The following is an 18,599-nucleotide window of genomic DNA, read 5'->3' on the forward strand; positions in this document are numbered from 1 at the left end:
AATCATTGTAATAAGGCAATTATTAACTCATCAGGTGAACAACGCAGTAATATCTACATGCTGTGATCACTATTAAAAAGGTCATTTTCAAATGCACACTAAATTAATCCATCAGTAAACAACAATTCACTATTAAAAAGGTCATTTTCAAATGCTTGACAGGAGCAGAGTTGGATATTTGAGGACATCAATCTTTCTAGATCTTTTGTATTTCTCATGTGAAAAGCTTGCAAGTGGCTAAACCTTATTCAAAACCCAAAGATTGCTCGGTAAGTTGGCAGAGTATAACTGATCGAATTGGTTGATTGGCAATAAAATCATACTTAATGGCGCATATATCAGTGAAGACAATGGTAGCGTTTTTATCACCGAAATTACTCGATCCAGCATTAAGGACTCTAGCAGTTTTGTTGTAAGCTGCAGGACATCATAATGCATCAAGCTTACTATCATTTTCCTCGCCTAATGCAAGTGACTGAGGTGGACAGTCGAAAGGCCCAATATTGTATATGACAAACTTTCTGCCACCATTGTCATATGTAGTCTGTAAGTAGATGAAGCATTAAACTAATATGCTGACAGTTGGAGAGCATCTGGACTTGCATCATCATTATGTTTCATTGCCAATCTTACAACTCTTGTTCAATATATCAGGATGCGTGGAGTGTATAATACCATGCTAATACAACAAAAGAACCATTAGATTTTGTTGCATAGTCTTGCCTAGATGTTGGAAGATGTGAATTGGACCTTATCCCGAGAATCACACCTCTCTAATTGGCAATTAGAAGTTCTGAGTTTAACTGTGTTCCCGGTATTAGGATCTGATATAGTATGGGTATGACTTCCTGTGAGGACCCGTATTTGCGTGTATTTAGTCCCACATCGGTTATTCATTGGATAGATTTTGGGTACTTATACATGATCAAAAAATTCAAATAATACCTTCCGACTAGCTATTTTGGGTGAGTCCTAAATTGTTACAAATAGTATCAAAGTAGACCCTGCCCATAATCTACGTAGAGTCATAGACTATGGGACACTGCAGCACGGATCCATTGGGGCTGACCATGGGCCGATTGTGGTGTTTGTGATTAGATTTGGATAGATTTAAACCTTTAGCTTGACGAGAACGTAAGGGCTTGAACGGAAGGAGTGTGTGAGGATCCGTACGGGCATATGTTTAGTCCAGCATTGATTATTCATTAGTTAGATTTTGAATACTTATATACAAGATCAAGAAACTCAAATAATACCTTTCGGCTAGCCATTTTGGGTAAGGCTCTGGATTGTTGCACTCCTTTCTTTTCTCTTAACAAAAATATTGAAATATGCCACTGAGCAATTAGAGAGAAGTGGAGGGGGAAAAGGGGAGTCCAAGTCCATGTTTTTATTAGAAGGCCTAGTCAGCCTCAATAGTTGATGGCCATGGCAGCCACTAGATCTTTTCAATCAAGAAAACACAAAATCTTAATTCTTTCAATATTCAAGGTGGTCTTAAAATAATGCAAGATATTTATTTGGCTCGAAGTTTGAATCTCCAAGTATATTTCCTGCATTATAGTTCAATCTAATCTATCTTTTATATATCATCGAATTGTCCTTGTTCCCCTGAAATGAGTCTGCCATATCTATCTTTGATTCTTTACATATCATTGACCTGACATTATTCAATGGCTCCTTATAATGAAGGTTACTTGATTGTAAAACCTACAACCTTATCCTTAGAAAAACTGAGCATTTAACACATCGTAGCTGTCCCATTTCACAGTGTAGCCATTTATTCAAATGGCCCACTGCTAGGTCATGGCTCCCATCAATCAGGGTTGCGGATAACAATGCTTGCTCCGTTCTTTTATTTTGCAATCCCTGTATGGATGGATAAGACTCATGGGAACCTAAGTCATTGGTCGAGTGGTTAAGGTTAATATTTCTCATCTTACATGCAAATTTGTTCCCATGATTAAAATTTATAAGCCAATGGTCTGTCACAATCATTACCTGAAGCCAGATCATGAAAACAATAAAGGCAATCATCAACAAAGTCATATATCCAGTAACAGTCACACAAAGTTATCATCAATAACGGTCACATACCCAGTAACAGTTAGATGTAACTATTGAAAAGCATAATAATGATCCCAATCTTCTATATGGGAAGATCAGTATTTGCCAAGATTTTTTAACTTAACTGGGGCTCAGAATACTTTGCTGACAATATCTTGGAAGCTATTATGGTGTTGGCAGCTTCAGTGTAATGAACTCCAACCCAACTGATATACCGAGAACCCTCTGGACAAGCAGTGACATTAGGTTCACCAAATGACATCCTCAATCTGTAATTATATAGTGGCCCACCATAGCCGCAACAAGCCATCAATGGGTTCACAAATCCTGAAAGAAAATAAGATGATAACAATCATTCCGAAACTTTCCTGATGCGATATACAAAAGAGTACATCGAGTCACAAAGATTAATTGGTATAAAATTGGAAAACAGAAAACTCACCATATTGGCATGATTGGTGATGAGATCATACTTGATAGCGAACATATCAGTATAAAGAACTGTCGCATCCTTAAATTTTGAATTTATTTGGTTGCAGAGGTCACTCAATCCAGCATTAAATTCTTTGGCAGCATTATTAAGAGTTGCAAGACATCCCACTGCATCAAGCTCACTATCATTTTTCTTAAGCGATGCAACCATTTGAGGCAAACAGCCCAGGGGACCAGTGTTGTATATCCAGAACTTTCTGCCACCATTTTTATATACAGACTGCATTTAGACAGAAAACAGTAAACTTAGAAACCCGACATGAACCTTCTATTAATTCTCATGAAAAAAATAAACAAATATTCAAACCATAAGAACTCATCTGACCCAGTAGAATGCATGGAATAAATGTTGCTAACTCTAGAATAAGCAATTTATACAAAAAGATAACATAAAGATAAATGTCCCTAAATTAACCAAAACCACCCTGCATATATATAGGAAGATATGCTGAAGAAGTTCAAATGATAATTAGGAGGTATAACACGTCATCAAAGTAAAACTTAATAAAGTTGAATTTACATCATCCATCTCATATATGGATTTACAAATGACACATTGTTATTTTCATGTGAATATGAGTAACTAGTGAGATTTACTATGTAAGAGAATAACTTGCCCTGATGGCATCTTTGATCCTTGAGAGAATAGGTGGAATTTTTTCAATGATCGCTGAATAGCTTACATTTAATGCAATGCTAACAACATTCTGCCCCATGTCAAAGGAATAAACTGCATCTCAGAACCCCTTTTCGCTGATCAATGGTCCCGAGCCTGAGCCATAACATACTTTCATATTAATCTGCAAGAAAAACTACCTCTCTTAAATGATCTCTAATATTTATGAAGCCAGCAATACTAATGACAAAATGATGTCATGAATCAAGAACTAAGTACCAGATGTAAAGCATGCTAGTGAGCAATGGTTCAAATTTTATATCACGTGTACTTGACTTCACATTTATTTATGTTATCTGGACCAATTTTCTCTTACTAGCTTTAACAACTTGGCTAGTTGCTCGGGCCCAATTCTTATCCCATATACTATTTGGCAGCATGCAAATCATGTCCCTGATCTAGTCCAACTCATCTGTAGCAACACTTCATGCATGATCTAGAAACAACAATAACAGAACATGTACCTTGCGCCCTGAGATCTCGAGTGTGATTCTTGAAGCGAAGGAACTGAAGTATTTGAGTAGACAAAGTGAAAGGAATTGCATTTGGTTCAGTGGCTGCACCAGCTACAGCAAAGTTCACTCCATGTGAAAAATTTGAACCTGAAGATTATAAGTAATGGGCTCAAAAAGTTAATCTTCAAGCTTTAACCTGAAGAATTATTGGACAATATTAGCATACAACTATGACCAAATAAGGCCAGGCTTGAGGGCCCATAAAGGAGACCTAGCCCACCAAGACGACAACTTATTTTAATTTTAGCCTCACTTGGCACAAGCTGAACAGATCAAAGGTCCAGAATTAGAACTTCTTCATTTGACTAACAAAATTTTAAACCCAGCTTCATGAGGTCAGATTCAAAGAGGAAGCTATAACCCTAGAAGCAAAGAGATCAGATAATGACTCATAACTGGCTCTAAACTCTTTTTGCATGCAAACTTATTTGATTAGCATAAAAATCTTTGAAACGGTCCGATTCAATTAGAATAGAGGTTGTACATACATGGATGGGAACAGAGATGGATCATATACAGATGAAATCAATGTACAGCCGGTCATCACAAAAGCAACCAGTGGTCTTGTGGAAGAACTGTCGGCCTGCAGGTGGGCCAAGGTAGAGACCAAGTCCAGCCATAAGCCCTCCTGTGACAGAGTTTGAATCACCAAAATTGAAGAGGATACATTTGGAATGAACAACAGTTGGTAAAGAGAAGGATACATGAATCAGGACAACTTGTAATAGAAGAGCAAGAAGAAATAGAGGACCTCCTGCCATCCCTGCAGCCATACCATTCCCCTTCTGATATTCTCTGTGATTTCTGTCCTATCATCTAGGACTGCACCTCCTTATCCTACAGCACAATTAATACACCACAAACTGTGAATTATATCCTCATGAAGAATGGAAGGGTCACATGCATGTGAGACAGTTGCATGTTACTATGTTAGAGCCTACACAAAAAATATATAATAGGACGAAGATGACAAGATTGCCTATAGCATTATAGATTTCTCCATTAAAAAAAGAGTGGATCAATACTTGTAAGAAAAAGTCAATGAACACCAAACAGGATCTTGTTTGACACCCACCATCAAATTGGACATTTGGATCTAGAAATAGGAGTCAGATGACCCAATAATGAATATAATCTCAGTGGCAAAGCTGTCATCTACTGAGATAAGCAACAAAAGAAATTGTCAAGGGAGCTGTGCAAGTGATTGTCAAGTGATCTATTTCCCACTTGTTATGCTGATCTGTCAACCTGATTAAAATTATCAACCAAGATCCATGTGACCTTTAAACAACAGAAAGTTTGACTTCTATTGATTGGGATATAAGCCTCTAACCATGATGCATATATTTCCCCGAAAACAAGGAGCGTCTACTTTAAGTTAAAGCTTTTACGTACAAATCGGTCTTTACTTTATTAATTGACATCTTTTTATATATTCAGACCACACGAGTTGAGAACTTAGGTAGATCTAGGATCAGGAACTTAGGTGTTCCACTAGTCGATCTACTCTCATTAGGGAATTTGTCATTTGTTGAGATGATCATCATAGATTATGGCAATGGAAGGTTTCTTTTTTCCTTCTCTGTTCTTGACTTTTTTTTATTCAGAATTGCAAGCAGCTGAGAGCTTAGGTAGATCTAGAAACAGGAACTCAGGAGCTTAGGTGTTCCACTAGTCAATCCACTCTCATTAGGAAATTTGTCATCTATTGAGATGATGATCATAGATAGTGGTGATGGAAGCCACCACCATTTTGTTTCATTTTTTTCTTTCCTTTTTTTTGTCTGTGACCATCGATCCATCCATCCATCTATCTATCTACCTCTCTCTATTCATTGACTTCTTTTGACTTGTCTCTGTTCAATGACTTTTTCTTATATTTAACATAGCTAAAACTACTGGTATTATGTGAATTAGCATGGCTTTCTGTTCACATGGGATTAAATACAAAAAAAAGGGATGGCTCAAGATTGCAAAACCATCAAAATCAAAAAGGAAGATCGGTATTAGATAAAGAGCTGCAGTTGAAATCTCATGCTTCATGCGAAATAGGTACAGACATATGGATCTATTCTGGCCACACTCTCTTTTTTACCTCACAATCCCAGCATAGGCTACAAGCAATAAGTACCAGTTCGTTTATTGATAAATTGCACATGCTCTGCTATATTCCTGCTGGAAATTTTTAAGAAATGAAGATTATACAATTATTTTTAGCTCTTGCTCAGAGCAACTAATATATGAATTTAACTTACTTAAAAGTATGACAACCATGCTGTGGATGTAACTTGACTGTTAATTCACCTGTTATTTCAATTTTCTTGAACAAATAAAACTAACAATTTAATTGGAAAATTAACTGTGCATAAAGAAAATTTGATTTGCTAGACAATGCATACCCTGATCATACATAATCAGCAATAGAGCAGGTTATGCCAGCCAAATTCTATGGCAGATGCCATCACGGAATAAACAAGTAAAAGTACAAAGAGATGTACCAAATTTGATATGTTCTGAGGAAGAGGTTGCCCCATGCCGTAGACATCACCAATAATCCCTGCAAGAGCAAGACCCATCTTTGAAATGATGAAATCTATTAGCATCTCTCAAAATGATCTCTCGGCCGGTGACTTTTGATATCAACTTAACTGCAGAATGGCAATCCCCACACACCCTCAGGTTCTTCATGACACGAATTGGCACTCCTGCCGGAATCTTCAGAATCCCAAATGCCACTGCTTGCCTCTCACTATGGTATCGCAAGTTGTGAGCCTTCTGCTCCTCATCAACATCATGCAGCACAAAGCTACCATCTGGAGAATACCCTGCCTCCCTTAACAGTCCATCTAATCTCTCCAACATGCCTACAATTAGTTTGTGCTCCGGATGTGCCATTACGTCTCCACAGGTGAACATGTGCACATTCTTGCCATACTCAATCCAGCTAGACCCTGGGGACTTGCTCACATTCCTTATGCTCATAACCTTCCTCAGCTCTGCAACATCTTCCCATCTCCCACTGGAAGCATACATATTAGATAGCAAGATGTAAGGCCCTGCATTCCCAGGCTCCAAAAGCAAAAGCTTTTTGGCAGCAATCTCAGCAATCTCCGTATTCATGTGGGTCCTACATGCACCTAACAAAGCACCCCAAACAACAGCATCAGCCTCGACTGGCATGTTCCTGATCAAATCCATCGCTTCGTCCACATGGCCAGCTCGACCAAGTAGATCAACCATACAAGCATAGTGTTCAGCTTTTGCTTCAACCGAAGAATTCGACCTCATTGATTCAAAAATTTCTCGCCCTTCTTTAACCTTCCCCGAATAGCTACAAGCAGAAAGAACACCTATATATGTGATCTCATCAGGCACCATGCCCGTGGACTTCATATCAATAAAAACACTCAAAGCTTCCTCCCCTAAGCCATGTTGAGCATAGCCAGTGATCATCGAGTTCCACATTACAACATCTTTCGAGTCAAACTTATCAAATATTTTCTTTGCCCTCACTAGCTCACCACACTTAGCATACATTGTTATCAAGGCTGAGACAACAAACACATCCGCATCATAATGGGACCGCAGCACTGCTGCATGAACCTCCCTACCATGATCAAGAATTGCCAAGCTGGCGCAAACAGTAAGAATGCTGATAATTGAAGGGAAATTCGCACAGATTCCATTCATCTGCATCTTGTGGAACACATCAATCGCTGCCAATTGAAACCCATTTCGCTCATACACCTTCACCATTGCACTCCACGACCCATCATCCCTCTCTGCCATCCTATCAAAAACCTCCCTTGCCTCTGCCACCATCCCATGCTGCCCGAAACCAAGAATCATTGCATTGCAAGCAACCAATGGGTGCTCCGGCATCCTCCGGAACAGCTCAGCTGCCTCCTCGATACGGCCGGCCTGGATATACCCAGTGAGCATGGCAGTCCACGAGACCTCGTTCCTCTCCGGCATCACCTCGAAGAGCTTCCTCGCGAGGTCGACCTGGAGATTCTGAGCATAACCTGAGATCATGGCCGTCCACGAGATCACATTCCGCCGCGGCATCTCATCAAACAGCTCTCTGGCCTCGGCCGTGCGTCCGAGCTGGCAGTAGCCGGAGATCATACTGGTCCGTGCGACGATGTCCTTCTCAGGCATGTCGTGGAAGAGTCGGCGGGCGTCGTCGATGCGGCCATCCTGGATGAGGCCGCCGAGCATGACGGTCCAGGAGACGACGTTTCGCTCGGGCATGCGGCGGAAGAGAGACTCGGCCTCGGCGATAGCGCCTGCCTGGACGAGGCCGCGGACCATGGAAGTCCAGGAGACGACATTGCGCTGGGGCATGGAGTCGAAGACGGCGCGGGCGTCGGCGAGACGGCCGTTCTTGAGATAGCCGGAGATCATGGCGTTGTAGGAGGCGGTGTTGCGCTGGGGCATTCGGTCGAACAGCTTCTGGGCTTCGAAGGGCCGGCGGTTGAGGAAGTAGCCAGCGATGAGGGAGTTGAAGGAGACGACGCTCCGCTCGGGCATCTCGTCGAAGACCTTGCAGGCGGCATCGATCTGGCCGAGGCGAGCGTAGCGGTGGATAAGGGCGTTGGTGGAGACGATCGGGGCGGTGCAGGTCGGGCGGAAGCGGAGCGGTGGGAGCCGCATCGATCGGACGGTGATGATTAGAGGGTAGGGCGGTGTTGGTATTTGAAGGACCCGGGATTGCAGTACATGTGCATAGAAGGGGATTCTCGAACCGTAGTGCATTGGCTCCAAATCAAGGCCAAGGCCGGCCTTCGGGTGGCTTCCCACTCGGCCCAGCCACAAGGCTTTTCGGCTTTATCTTACCAGGCAAGGACAGGAACTATGGAGAACACAATACTGCGCTCTTGCCATGTGCTGACGTGGGGTGTTTAACCGGGGCCCGCGGCTATCTTAAAGCCATTCTCTGTTGGCTGTACTCAAACTAGGGTAGTGTAAACGGCCATTCGTTCATCATTTTTTTCATTATATTTTAGTATGTTTAAAATAATAGGAGTCACGACGGCCATTATAATAATTTTGAATGAGATTTATATATATATATATATATATTAACAGAGCCACCATTATAGTTTTATCATTATCATCATAATCAATATTATTACACAAAATATTATTGTGACGAGATTTTTCTCTATAGTTAAAATATATTCTGTAATGATGGGGACATAGACCACCGTTTCCAGCGCATAGCATTTTGGCCCTAGTGTTATTTTCTTGTGTATTTTCGTTTATTTATTATGTATTTTCGTCCTTATGTTAGTTGCTGGCTTGTTATGACTGTGTTTAGTTGTTGCAGTGAACCATGATGTTTGTTAAATCATTGGTAGTTACATGATCACTTGTTGGGATCATGGATAGTTGCATAGGGAGCTATATATGAAACCCCATGTCTCTTGTTTAGTCAGAGTATATTTTAAAATGAAAATATTGCTTTGGCAAAAATACTTCCAGATTGGAGACTACTAGAGGAGGATTCCTCGAATCCAGTAGATTCCAGATCTTCTTCCCCCCTTTCTCTATATATCGTCTTCTCTAAATTTTCTGTTCCGCATCATGTAATTACCCATATTAACATTACAATAATTATGTACTAACAAAAAACTTGAGTACTTAGACAAGACTGAAAACTTAACTAATAACTTCTAACTAATCTTCTTTTATAATCAATAAACAGTAGAACTATAGATTGATGGATAGATAGATATTTCGATATTAGAAAATCAAAGAACAGAAGTCCAATGACCATCAACACTTCCATCTTCACCTTTACATACAGAAAAAAAAAAAGAAGAAAGCATCTCTCTCCCATGAATATTAGTAATAGCTGTCATCAGAACATTACTCTGCTATTATGTGAAGTGCTCTCAAAACCTTGGCTTCAAGCTCCTCTTTGTCTTGTCAAAGAACCTAATACCGCTCTCCTCGAAACTGCATTTTACAGCTTGTCATGTCCCTCTATCCTTCCCCTTGATGCACACCATGACCAATCATTCCTAGCTTTAAGACTGGCTCCTTGTTTTTATTCAACACAGAGCACGGAACAGAAGAAATTAAAGGGAAAAAAATTATTATTTTCAATGAAAAATAATTGTTTGATAGCAATGCAACCGTAGAATTAAAACCAAAAGAAGATCTAGTCATAGATCATGAATGTAAGCATGGTCAATCCTCAACAACGAGCCCGTCATACAACTTAAATAGAAGGAACATTATTTCCTCCTCTTAAGTCACAACTCTTTAGAATGTCTGTCCCAAGTATCAACCGCCAAGTCCAGAATAAATGTTTGATTATGACCCATCACCAACCCAACAGACGAGAAATAATTACAAACACATTACTCCCAATTATATTTTTGGTTTGGATACTTTGTTCCCTCCATGACTCATAGGACATCCACAGAGTTGAGATTCTGTAGGGGCCCACCTCACCAATCTCCTTCAGAATAGCAAGTTAGCGACAGAGGGTCATCAAGTGCCTGATAACCAGGTTCACAGTTGCATCAAAGTCATCCAAACGCGAAAGAAAACACCAGAGAGACCATAAAATAACTCCGTAATTTAGTAACTATATTTCACCTATTGATATCAAAAACAGAAAGAAAAAAAAAAGATTACAACCTGTGAGCTTCCAAAACGAAATTTCAGCAGTAGCTGAAAAACAATTGCTCCATCCCCGATACCATTTTCCTAAAACACCAACCACCAGGGCAACTGAAAACGCAGTAAACAAACAGCAAATAACTCCACCAAAGTTCTAAGATTTGGTGGGATGAATAGGACCGACGAAGAAAGAACGAGCTACTGTAAGTTGGACTAACCTTGGATAACAGAGTTCAGTACGGTCAACTTGCATTGCCACTAAAAGATCCATTGAGACAATACAAAAGATAGAAAAAAGCAATTAGTTTGCTGTTGTAAACCTCGACTTCATTTCTTTGGTGGATGACTGTCAGGAGTTGATCCCGGCTTGTTAAGTTTTAGTCCTTCAGATTGACTAGGAACGGTCCCTGCATTTGTAGGCCCGGAGAATGATTCACCAAAACCCTTCACCTTGATTTGCACCGAACCAACTTTGACGACATCAGTCGGAGTGGCCTCTGCTGCCATAACCCCAGAGCTTTTCGAATCACCTCCCTTTGCGTGAATAGAGAGAGACCCAATCTTCATTATAGGATTTGCACCCTTAGCATCTCCTGCCCCATCAGGCTTCGCATTGGTGGTATCATGAGATGATTTGGAGGAATCCAGCTTTATTGTTATCTGTCCACCACTAAGGACCAACTTACCTGAACTCTTAGCATCCTTGGTCTTTGTGGAGCCATCTGGTGTCGATAGCTGATCAACTTTTCTTCTTGTTCCATCTTCCTTAGGAAGCGGATGTACTGTCCAACTTTGTTTTTCTCTATCAGCTTTTGAAGGCTGGTCAACTGCACCCATTAATTGTTTTCCATCCATTTTCGCATGGTGATCAAAAGGAATATTCAATTGCTTATCATCTGATTTTGAAGGTTGAGCAACTGGAGCTCTGCCTGCCTCTGAAGGTTGATTGGAGACATCACTTGCACATTTTCCATTGGCTTTGGGAGGTTGATTGATGGGAACGCTCAACTGTTCTCCATCTGTTTTAGGAAGCTGATCAATTGCAATACCTTGCAGTTTTCCACCTGCATTTGGAGGATGACCAACTATAACATCAGTCTGTCTCTCATTAGCTGTTGGAGGCTGATCTGCTGCACTGCCAGGTTCTTCCCTAACTACTTTTGAAGAGTGGTCTATAACTGATTGCTTTTCACCTGCTTTCAGGACGAGGTCTGTTGTACCAGCAGGTTTATTTGCAGGAACAAATGCAGGCACATAAGGAGACCCATTGAAGCTTCTCCCAAGATGCCTATATTTTTCTTCAAGCAACACCTTCTGTCGCTCCTCATAAAACATGAAGTCATCAAGTATCGATGTCCTTAGAGGGCTACTCTTGAATATATTCAGCATATTCATGCCTGAGTTATATGGTATCTGATATAAATGAGGCAAAAAAATGAGCTCAACTTGAAGAAACAGGAATTCCACTTTAAACATAATCATAACAGATGCATCAGAAAAGAGCTAAGTAGTAGTAAAAATTCAGCAGTGACTATCATTTTACAATCAATGTATCAGATGAGTCACCAGGGACTACGTGATATCCTACAATTTTAAGTTGATGATAATAAAGCAAAAGGACACAAAAAAAAAAAGAAGAACACGGAAGAAAGGACCAAAATACTGTAAGAAAAATATACAATTCACTACTAGCTCTCTCCATGTAATAGAACCAACAGGGAACTTGAAACAGAAATCTCAATGGAACATGCAGCACCAAACCAAAATCACCAAAAAAAATACATGGAAGAAAGGACCAAAATACTGTAAGAAAAATATACAATTCACTACTAGCTCTCTCCATGTAATAGAACCAACAAGGAACTTGAAACAGAAATCTCAATGGAACCTGCAGCACCAAACCAAAACCACCAAAAAAAAAAACATGGAAGAAAGGACCAAAAGACTGCAAGAAAAATATACAATTCACTAGCTCTCTCCATGCAATAGAACCAACAAGGAACTTGAAACAGAAATCTCAATGGAACCTGCAAACCAGACCACCTATTCAGTACCAAAATCCCAACATGATCTTTCAACAACTACATGCAAGCAACAAGAACATCATCACCTCCCACCCAAAAATGGAAGAGGGACGCTTAACTCTTTGAGATGGAAGTTAAAGTGTAATGTATAAAAGATCAGGCTGATCAATAAAGAAAATCCTAATTAAAATCCTGTGCATGAGAAACTGTTCGCATGGTGCCCTAAGACACTCAAAATACAAATACAAAGTGTAACAAAAGTTACACTTGTTGAATGTGGCTCTGGTTCTTCACTTGGTTGACAGTGCAAGAGTATGACAAGCATCAAATCAGGTGTATTAAGGCTCAAAGTCTTGGCAAAAAATTCAAAATTCTAGAAACTAAATAAAAAAATTTAATTCTTCCTCCTTCATTTCTCACCTCTAGGCCTCTAATTTTTTTAACCAGCTTTAGAAAACAAAATTATTAAATAAACAAACACTTGAGAAACATTAAGAATAAAGAATGAAACCCTTGAATCTTGACATAAATCCATATTTATGTCAACAAATCGACAAATTTGTTGCATTGAAAAGCAATGTCTACTCACAGACAAACTATGCCATGTTCTTGGTTAATAAGAAATAGACATGATGGATTATATGTGAACTGTCTCTTTATCTCTGCTATTATAACTGATTAAAAGCAATGCAATATTTAGCTACATCTATTTACATGTATTCAATGACCATAGCTGGTTAACATTGTTACCGAATGGAACACTTCAACATGAAAAAAATAAGTTTCAGATACATGCACTTAGCCAACAGTAAATCAATGCTCAAGAAAAGGCAACAAATAGTAAAGCAAGAAGGTTTTGCTGCATACCTCCTGGGTATCTCTGCTGTTTGTTACAGGCTTGTTTTCATTGTTCTCGAGTATGATGTGACGAAAGCTAGCATTCGGCACATCCTTTATGATGTGCCATTTCACAGGGAAGCTCCCAGTCCACTTATCTTGCTGCCAGAAATCCATGTCCTTCTTGAAATCAACAGGTCCAATCATCTCAGCAACACCACAAAACTGGCCACTTGCATTAACCTGCGCACAGCAAAAATTCTCCAGTTAAAGATCTCCATATAACTCGTCAACAGAACTATGGTGCCTCAGATGTGGTATCCAAATTAAAGGCAGATCACTCACAGAAAAGAAGAGAAAGACAGGACACTTTCTTGGCTTTCCTACAGATATTCTCTGTGCGTCTTCAAATGCACTATCCAACCTCTTGTTTCCATTAGGAGTGCTTGACCACACATTATACTTGATGCTCTTGTGCACATCATCTTCACTATAAGATTTGATGACAAAGAACTTAGCATCTGGATAGTCAACTGGGAAGTCATCCCTATTATACTGGTCAGCATTAATGATGATGTTTCCCTCTACAACACTAGCACTTCCTTTACTCAGTTCAGCTCCATCGGAACCAGCTGTCATCCACCGACCTTTCAACCTGTTTGTCCTAGGTCCCCTATTTTGCTCACCTAATACATTTGGACTTCCACTACCATTGTTTGCAACTGCATTAAAATGGAACCTTGGTCTATATGTATCCACTGATGCCCATCCATGAACATTGGATCCAAAGTTCGTGGAGTCATCAATAGATGATGCAGTAACTTTTGTGGGACCAGGAATAAAAGTAATTTCATGTGAGAAGCGATCTGTTGCTTGCATCAAACCTGAAGAAATACCATCCTGTGAACAACATATTCAAACACAAGCCCCAATTTAGTTTTAAAAAAAGGTGCAGCAACTAATCAAGATAGTGAAGCAGGTTTAGCAATATAATCTGAGGGTACCTATAATGTGGAAATGCACAAAGAGAAAGAGAAAAATAAAAGGACCATTAACTAATATGGCACAGTTAAAAATTAACTGCAGCCCATGACTAATCATTTTAAGTGGCCAAAGTGATCCCTTGATAGATCAACTGCACAAAGGACATGCAATGTACTTCTGCCCCAATTAAAACCAGTACTATCCCTAAATTTCAGTAATAATACCTGATTCATAGTACTGGCACTACCATGCATCACGGAGTCCTGCAATAAAGGCTGATTACTATGTGGCATATTAACTTGTGGCCCTTCTGATGGTTTTGTTGTGGTTCGGTTCCGCTGTGAGGGCTGGTAAGGCTCATATGCTGGCGGCGGATTCCCTGCGGCAGCTGTTTGAGAAGAGGCAGCTACACCGAGAGATGCTTGCAGAGGAGCAGATTTTGTGCCTGCATTAACAGATCTGCTAGCAATTGATGCACCAGAGCTGAATAACAAAGGGTCTGCAGAGCTATGAGGCACAAAATCCGAAGTAGGGTGAACAACGACTGGAATATAAGCAGGTGAAGAAACAGGAGTCTGGTATTGACTGCTGAAATACTGCTGGCTTCCTATAAATGTGCCATCAACTCCTACGACCGCACCAGGTATGGAAGGATTGTATTGGTTGTATGGTGTCTGTGCATATCCATAGCTAGGTGTATAATATACACATGGCAAACTTTCAGTTTGCATGCCCTGAAAGATCAAAGAGCAGAAATATTACGACATAAGAGGTGCTGAGTGTATATATATATATATATATAGATATATATCAGTTATTCTAATCAGAGTTCATATAATTAAACCTTACCGAGTAATGGAGATCTTGACCATCTAATGCAAAAATCCTATGGTGGTCACCCCATTCACCAGGCGATTCAAATCCTGTTTTATGAAGTACACCGGTCAGGCAACAGAGACACCCAACATTTTAAAAATTACCTAAGTTGATAAATCAACAATGAAATTGCAGAAGCTAACAAATTTACCTGTACAATAATACCCATAATTGTTGGCAGCTGGATAGTTTAGACCCTGATCAAAAATATATTCTGGTGCCACTTCATTACCCATATAATCAACCCCACCAGGAGGTGGAACAAATGCTACATGGGGGTTCAGAACAACACCAGGCATCTGTAAGCCATAGAACAAGAACAGTTCTCATTAACAGATGGAACTCTTATGTCCAAAAAATACTAGTTAAAATTATAATACCATCTTCTTAATGCAGAAAAGCAACTATCATTTCATGCAACACAAAAAAAAAATGCTGAGATTTCCCGCACATCACAGCGTATTAACCTGTAGTGGCCTGTTGAATTACACCATTTCAGCATGGATAAATATAACTTGATACTGCTCGGTACCAAGCCAAAAGGTCCTTTTGAAAAATAAAATAAGCACATCCTCTGCTGTCAGCACTTTAATCCTTGACCTCAAGAAGCTTTCATTTTGCTAGGGATTCTCATTTTCAATTATTTCTTTAGTTTGTGAAGTTTAATCATTACATGACTAGTAGACTAAAAAGAAAAAATGATTCAATCAAGGCTCACTGAAATTGATGATGTCTATATCTCCTATTGAACATTATATGGTATAATGCAACTAACTGCTGCTGAAAGGAAAGAGTACCATGTACGTCTCCGTAGTTCCAGGTTCAGAACCAGCATGCATCTCTGCACCAGAACAGCTGCCCTTGTGGAAGAAACAATGGAAAGTATGAGATAGTAAGCATTTACAAATGCCCATTCACATAAATTATAATAAATAAGAATTTATCAAACAAAATGTATGCACGGAAAATCCAATTATTGGAGAAGTCATCAAAAAAAAAAATCAAAGACGATACAAGTTTTAAATGAACCTTATATATGTGAACAGTAATTGAAAATATATTATGTTACCAACAAGAATCTTACCATTCAAACCTAGAAAAAAACTTAAATAAAGGGCAATAGGGCCCTCAAGGTTGCATCTTCTACAATGTTGGACAACAATGAGGCAGAAATGAAAATGTCGAGATGAATTTGTAGCAAAACCGAAGGATAGAGTGCTACAGTATATTAGAAGGGATCAGAATTGCACAAGTTGAAGACAAAGTGATACGGAACTAACTGGAAAGGTATTGGCACACTAAATGAAGACATAAGGAGACCAGAAATATTAGTAAGGAGTGTGCTCAAACTTGTGCTGAAAGATCTGAAGAAAAAGGATGGGAAGACCTAAGCTAACATCAGCAGTTTTTGGTTGAGAGGATTTGAATAAGCATGTAGTAAAACTAGAGCCCTTTGTGGGAACAAATGGCAAATCATTGTTCATAAAGCAGAAAACAATAATCTGGACAAGGCATGATGGTTGCGGTTGAGGTATCTAATAACAAGACCCCCCCCCCCCCCCCAAAAAAAAAAAAAAGATAATGGCTATTTAAGTGAAAGCACATTCAGGAATTACCTTGGGAGAGGAAATATGATTGAATAGTCGGTAATATCAACACATGCAAAAATTAATTCGCTTAATGTAAAAATAGGTCCAAATATCAACTACAGATGATTATTCAACATTCCCTTGGGATCAAAATCAAATTGACATAAAGCAAGCAAACAAAAGAAACAGTATCTTTTGAACGTACTACATTATATGCACCTACATAGAATTGTCTTGAACTTGTCTTTGCTAGAAATTTATGCCGAATGCAATGACATTGACAAGCATAATATTATTCTTCTCATATGATTACTTTAAAGTGCTTCAAAAAAAATATTACTATGTGTGGGCACCAGTTCTCTAGTTTATGGCAAATGATGCACTTTCTCGCTTGAAAGAAAGTTTTATCAGAAAGTTAAATACTAATTCTGCATCTGATAGCACTTGTTCTTGAGTAAGTTACCAACATTTGCAGCAAAACAAGGCAAAATATCCACATGTTTGCTGCAGTACCTACAATGCCAATTAAGTCAAAGCAGAGGCCAACTTTAACAATGATGCAACCTCTCTAGAAACACAAAGCAAAAACTTTAATCTCACAATACAACACCTTCCACATATCATAAGGCAGGAATATTCTTTTATCACCAAAAACAAATTATAGTCATCTATCAAGCAATTAAAAGAAAACAAATTCACCAGTTAACGCATCCGAATATCATGTTCTCACCTATTTTCCCTTTCTAGCAGATAAAAGTTGGCCACTGAGACAGGGTCCATAGTGACATAAGAAACTAACATCAATAAATCAACGATTCACTGTAACAGAACATACAATTCATATGATAGAGCCAAACCACTTCATACAACGCGTTCCAGGAGCATGAAAGACCCTAAACCCAACCCAAAATCAATTTTTCCCCATTGCAGAAATTCAAAAGACCATCAAGAACCCAAGAAAACCATAAAATCTTACAGGAAACACAAAAACATACCAAAACACAGCATAACAAGTGAAAAGGTAAGATTTTTTCCACGTATACGAGATGAGAGAATCAAAAAAGAAAAAGAGGGAAGCTCACCGGCAATGGGAAAGTGAACCTAAGCTCAAGCCATGAACGACTCGGTAAGGGGGAAGACGGAGGCTAAGGGGAGGGAAATATGGGAACTTTCTACGGCGACAGCGATTTCTTGCCCCATAATTTTTCCAATTCTGGTGCAGCGAAGCGCCTCAAAAACCCTAACCCTAAAATTTATACATTTGAAAAGGGAAAGGAAAAAGGGTTGAGGGGGCCGTGAGAGGGATCGGAGAAAAAAAAAGGCAATTTATAGAGAGGAAGAGGGGGGAGAGATTCCCAAATGGAAAGCATTAGGAGAGCCTCTGGTGCTAACGAAAGTATCAAAAACACCCTTATCTTTATGACTAAAAATCGAAAATACCCCTTTGTTCTGTTTACAATTATTTGAAGAAATGACCATTGGGAGAGCGTTTGGTGTAATATGATTCGCTGATAAGGGTAAACTTGTCATTTGAGGATTCGTCAGTTCTCCTCCCATCTGAGCTGCACGAATCTTCAGGTAAATGGACTTGGGGGCTGGGAGCCTGGGACCGTCTACCCCTCTTTCTCTTTCCACCCCTATCCAAAATAATAGAACTGCAAGTGGGCTGGGTGTGGGTAATTCGACCCAGTTTCGCATTCGGGTCCAAATACATAGGCTTGGACTCGACTCGGACCCAACCCGACCCTAATGACCCATCGGGTCAAATTTGTAGGCGTGGACCCAGACGGGTTGGGTCAGGTCCATGTCTGCAAATTTTGACCCGATGGGTCATTCAGGTCGGATAGGATCCGGGTTGGGTCTGGGTCCACGCATACAAATTTTGATCCGACGGATCATTCGG

The 18,599-nt window shown here is 39.7% G+C and overlaps 3 protein-coding genes and 1 pseudogene across 11 annotated transcripts; all 4 read right to left on the reverse strand.

The window, feature by feature from the left end:
* Positions 1-427: 427 nt before the first annotated feature.
* Positions 428-3,275, reverse strand: LOC149752955 (GDSL esterase/lipase At3g62280 pseudogene; annotated as a pseudogene).
* LOC103700938 (pentatricopeptide repeat-containing protein At1g56690, mitochondrial) lies at positions 2,016-8,609 on the reverse strand. 2 transcript variants are annotated; one of them, XM_089924727.1, is made up of 3 exons: positions 6,249-8,609; positions 2,510-2,779; positions 2,016-2,394 (listed from the first exon to the last, which is right to left on the reverse strand). In XM_089924727.1, the coding sequence occupies exon 1, from the start codon at positions 8,506-8,508 to the stop codon at positions 6,295-6,297; it is 2,214 nt and encodes a 737-aa protein (XP_089780853.1). In that variant the 5' UTR covers positions 8,509-8,609; the 3' UTR covers positions 2,016-2,394; positions 2,510-2,779; positions 6,249-6,294. The 2 variants fall into 2 exon arrangements, with proteins under 2 accessions (XP_089780853.1, XP_089780852.1); XM_089924726.1 differs by lacking the exons at positions 2,016-2,394; positions 2,510-2,779 and adding exons at positions 4,326-4,378; positions 4,502-4,587 and having other exon boundaries at positions 6,249-8,608.
* Positions 3,008-4,523, reverse strand: LOC148702633 (GDSL esterase/lipase At1g09390-like). The gene is made up of 3 exons (XM_089924728.1): positions 4,268-4,523; positions 3,700-3,837; positions 3,008-3,331 (listed from the first exon to the last, which is right to left on the reverse strand). The coding sequence occupies exons 1-3, from the start codon at positions 4,521-4,523 to the stop codon at positions 3,297-3,299; spliced, it is 429 nt and encodes a 142-aa protein (XP_089780854.1). The 3' UTR covers positions 3,008-3,296.
* Positions 8,610-9,836: 1,227 nt separating the features above from the next.
* Positions 9,837-18,292, reverse strand: LOC103700937 (YTH domain-containing protein ECT4-like). Of its 8 annotated transcripts, none has more exons than XR_603098.6 (10): positions 17,779-18,292; positions 15,905-15,962; positions 15,259-15,406; positions 15,081-15,154; positions 14,456-14,965; positions 13,593-14,147; positions 13,278-13,490; positions 10,605-11,799; positions 10,405-10,473; positions 9,837-10,262 (listed from the first exon to the last, which is right to left on the reverse strand). XR_603098.6 is itself a non-coding variant. In XM_008782834.6 (8 exons), exons 2-8 carry the CDS (start codon positions 15,944-15,946, stop codon positions 10,714-10,716), a joined length of 2,628 nt encoding a protein of 875 aa, XP_008781056.4. In that variant the 5' UTR covers positions 15,947-15,962; positions 17,779-18,292; the 3' UTR covers positions 10,323-10,713. The 8 variants fall into 8 exon arrangements, 2 of the variants coding, with proteins under 2 accessions (XP_008781056.4, XP_008781057.4); XR_003384513.4 differs by having other exon boundaries at positions 10,405-10,497; XR_015967858.2 differs by having other exon boundaries at positions 15,905-15,967; positions 17,779-18,080.
* Positions 18,293-18,599: the final 307 nt, after the last annotated feature.

This window comes from Phoenix dactylifera, chromosome 8, assembly GCF_051530095.1.
Source record: "Phoenix dactylifera cultivar Ajwa chromosome 8, Ajwa_hap1_PhDact_Kaust_v1.1, whole genome shotgun sequence".
NCBI lineage: Eukaryota > Viridiplantae > Streptophyta > Magnoliopsida > Arecales > Arecaceae > Phoenix > Phoenix dactylifera.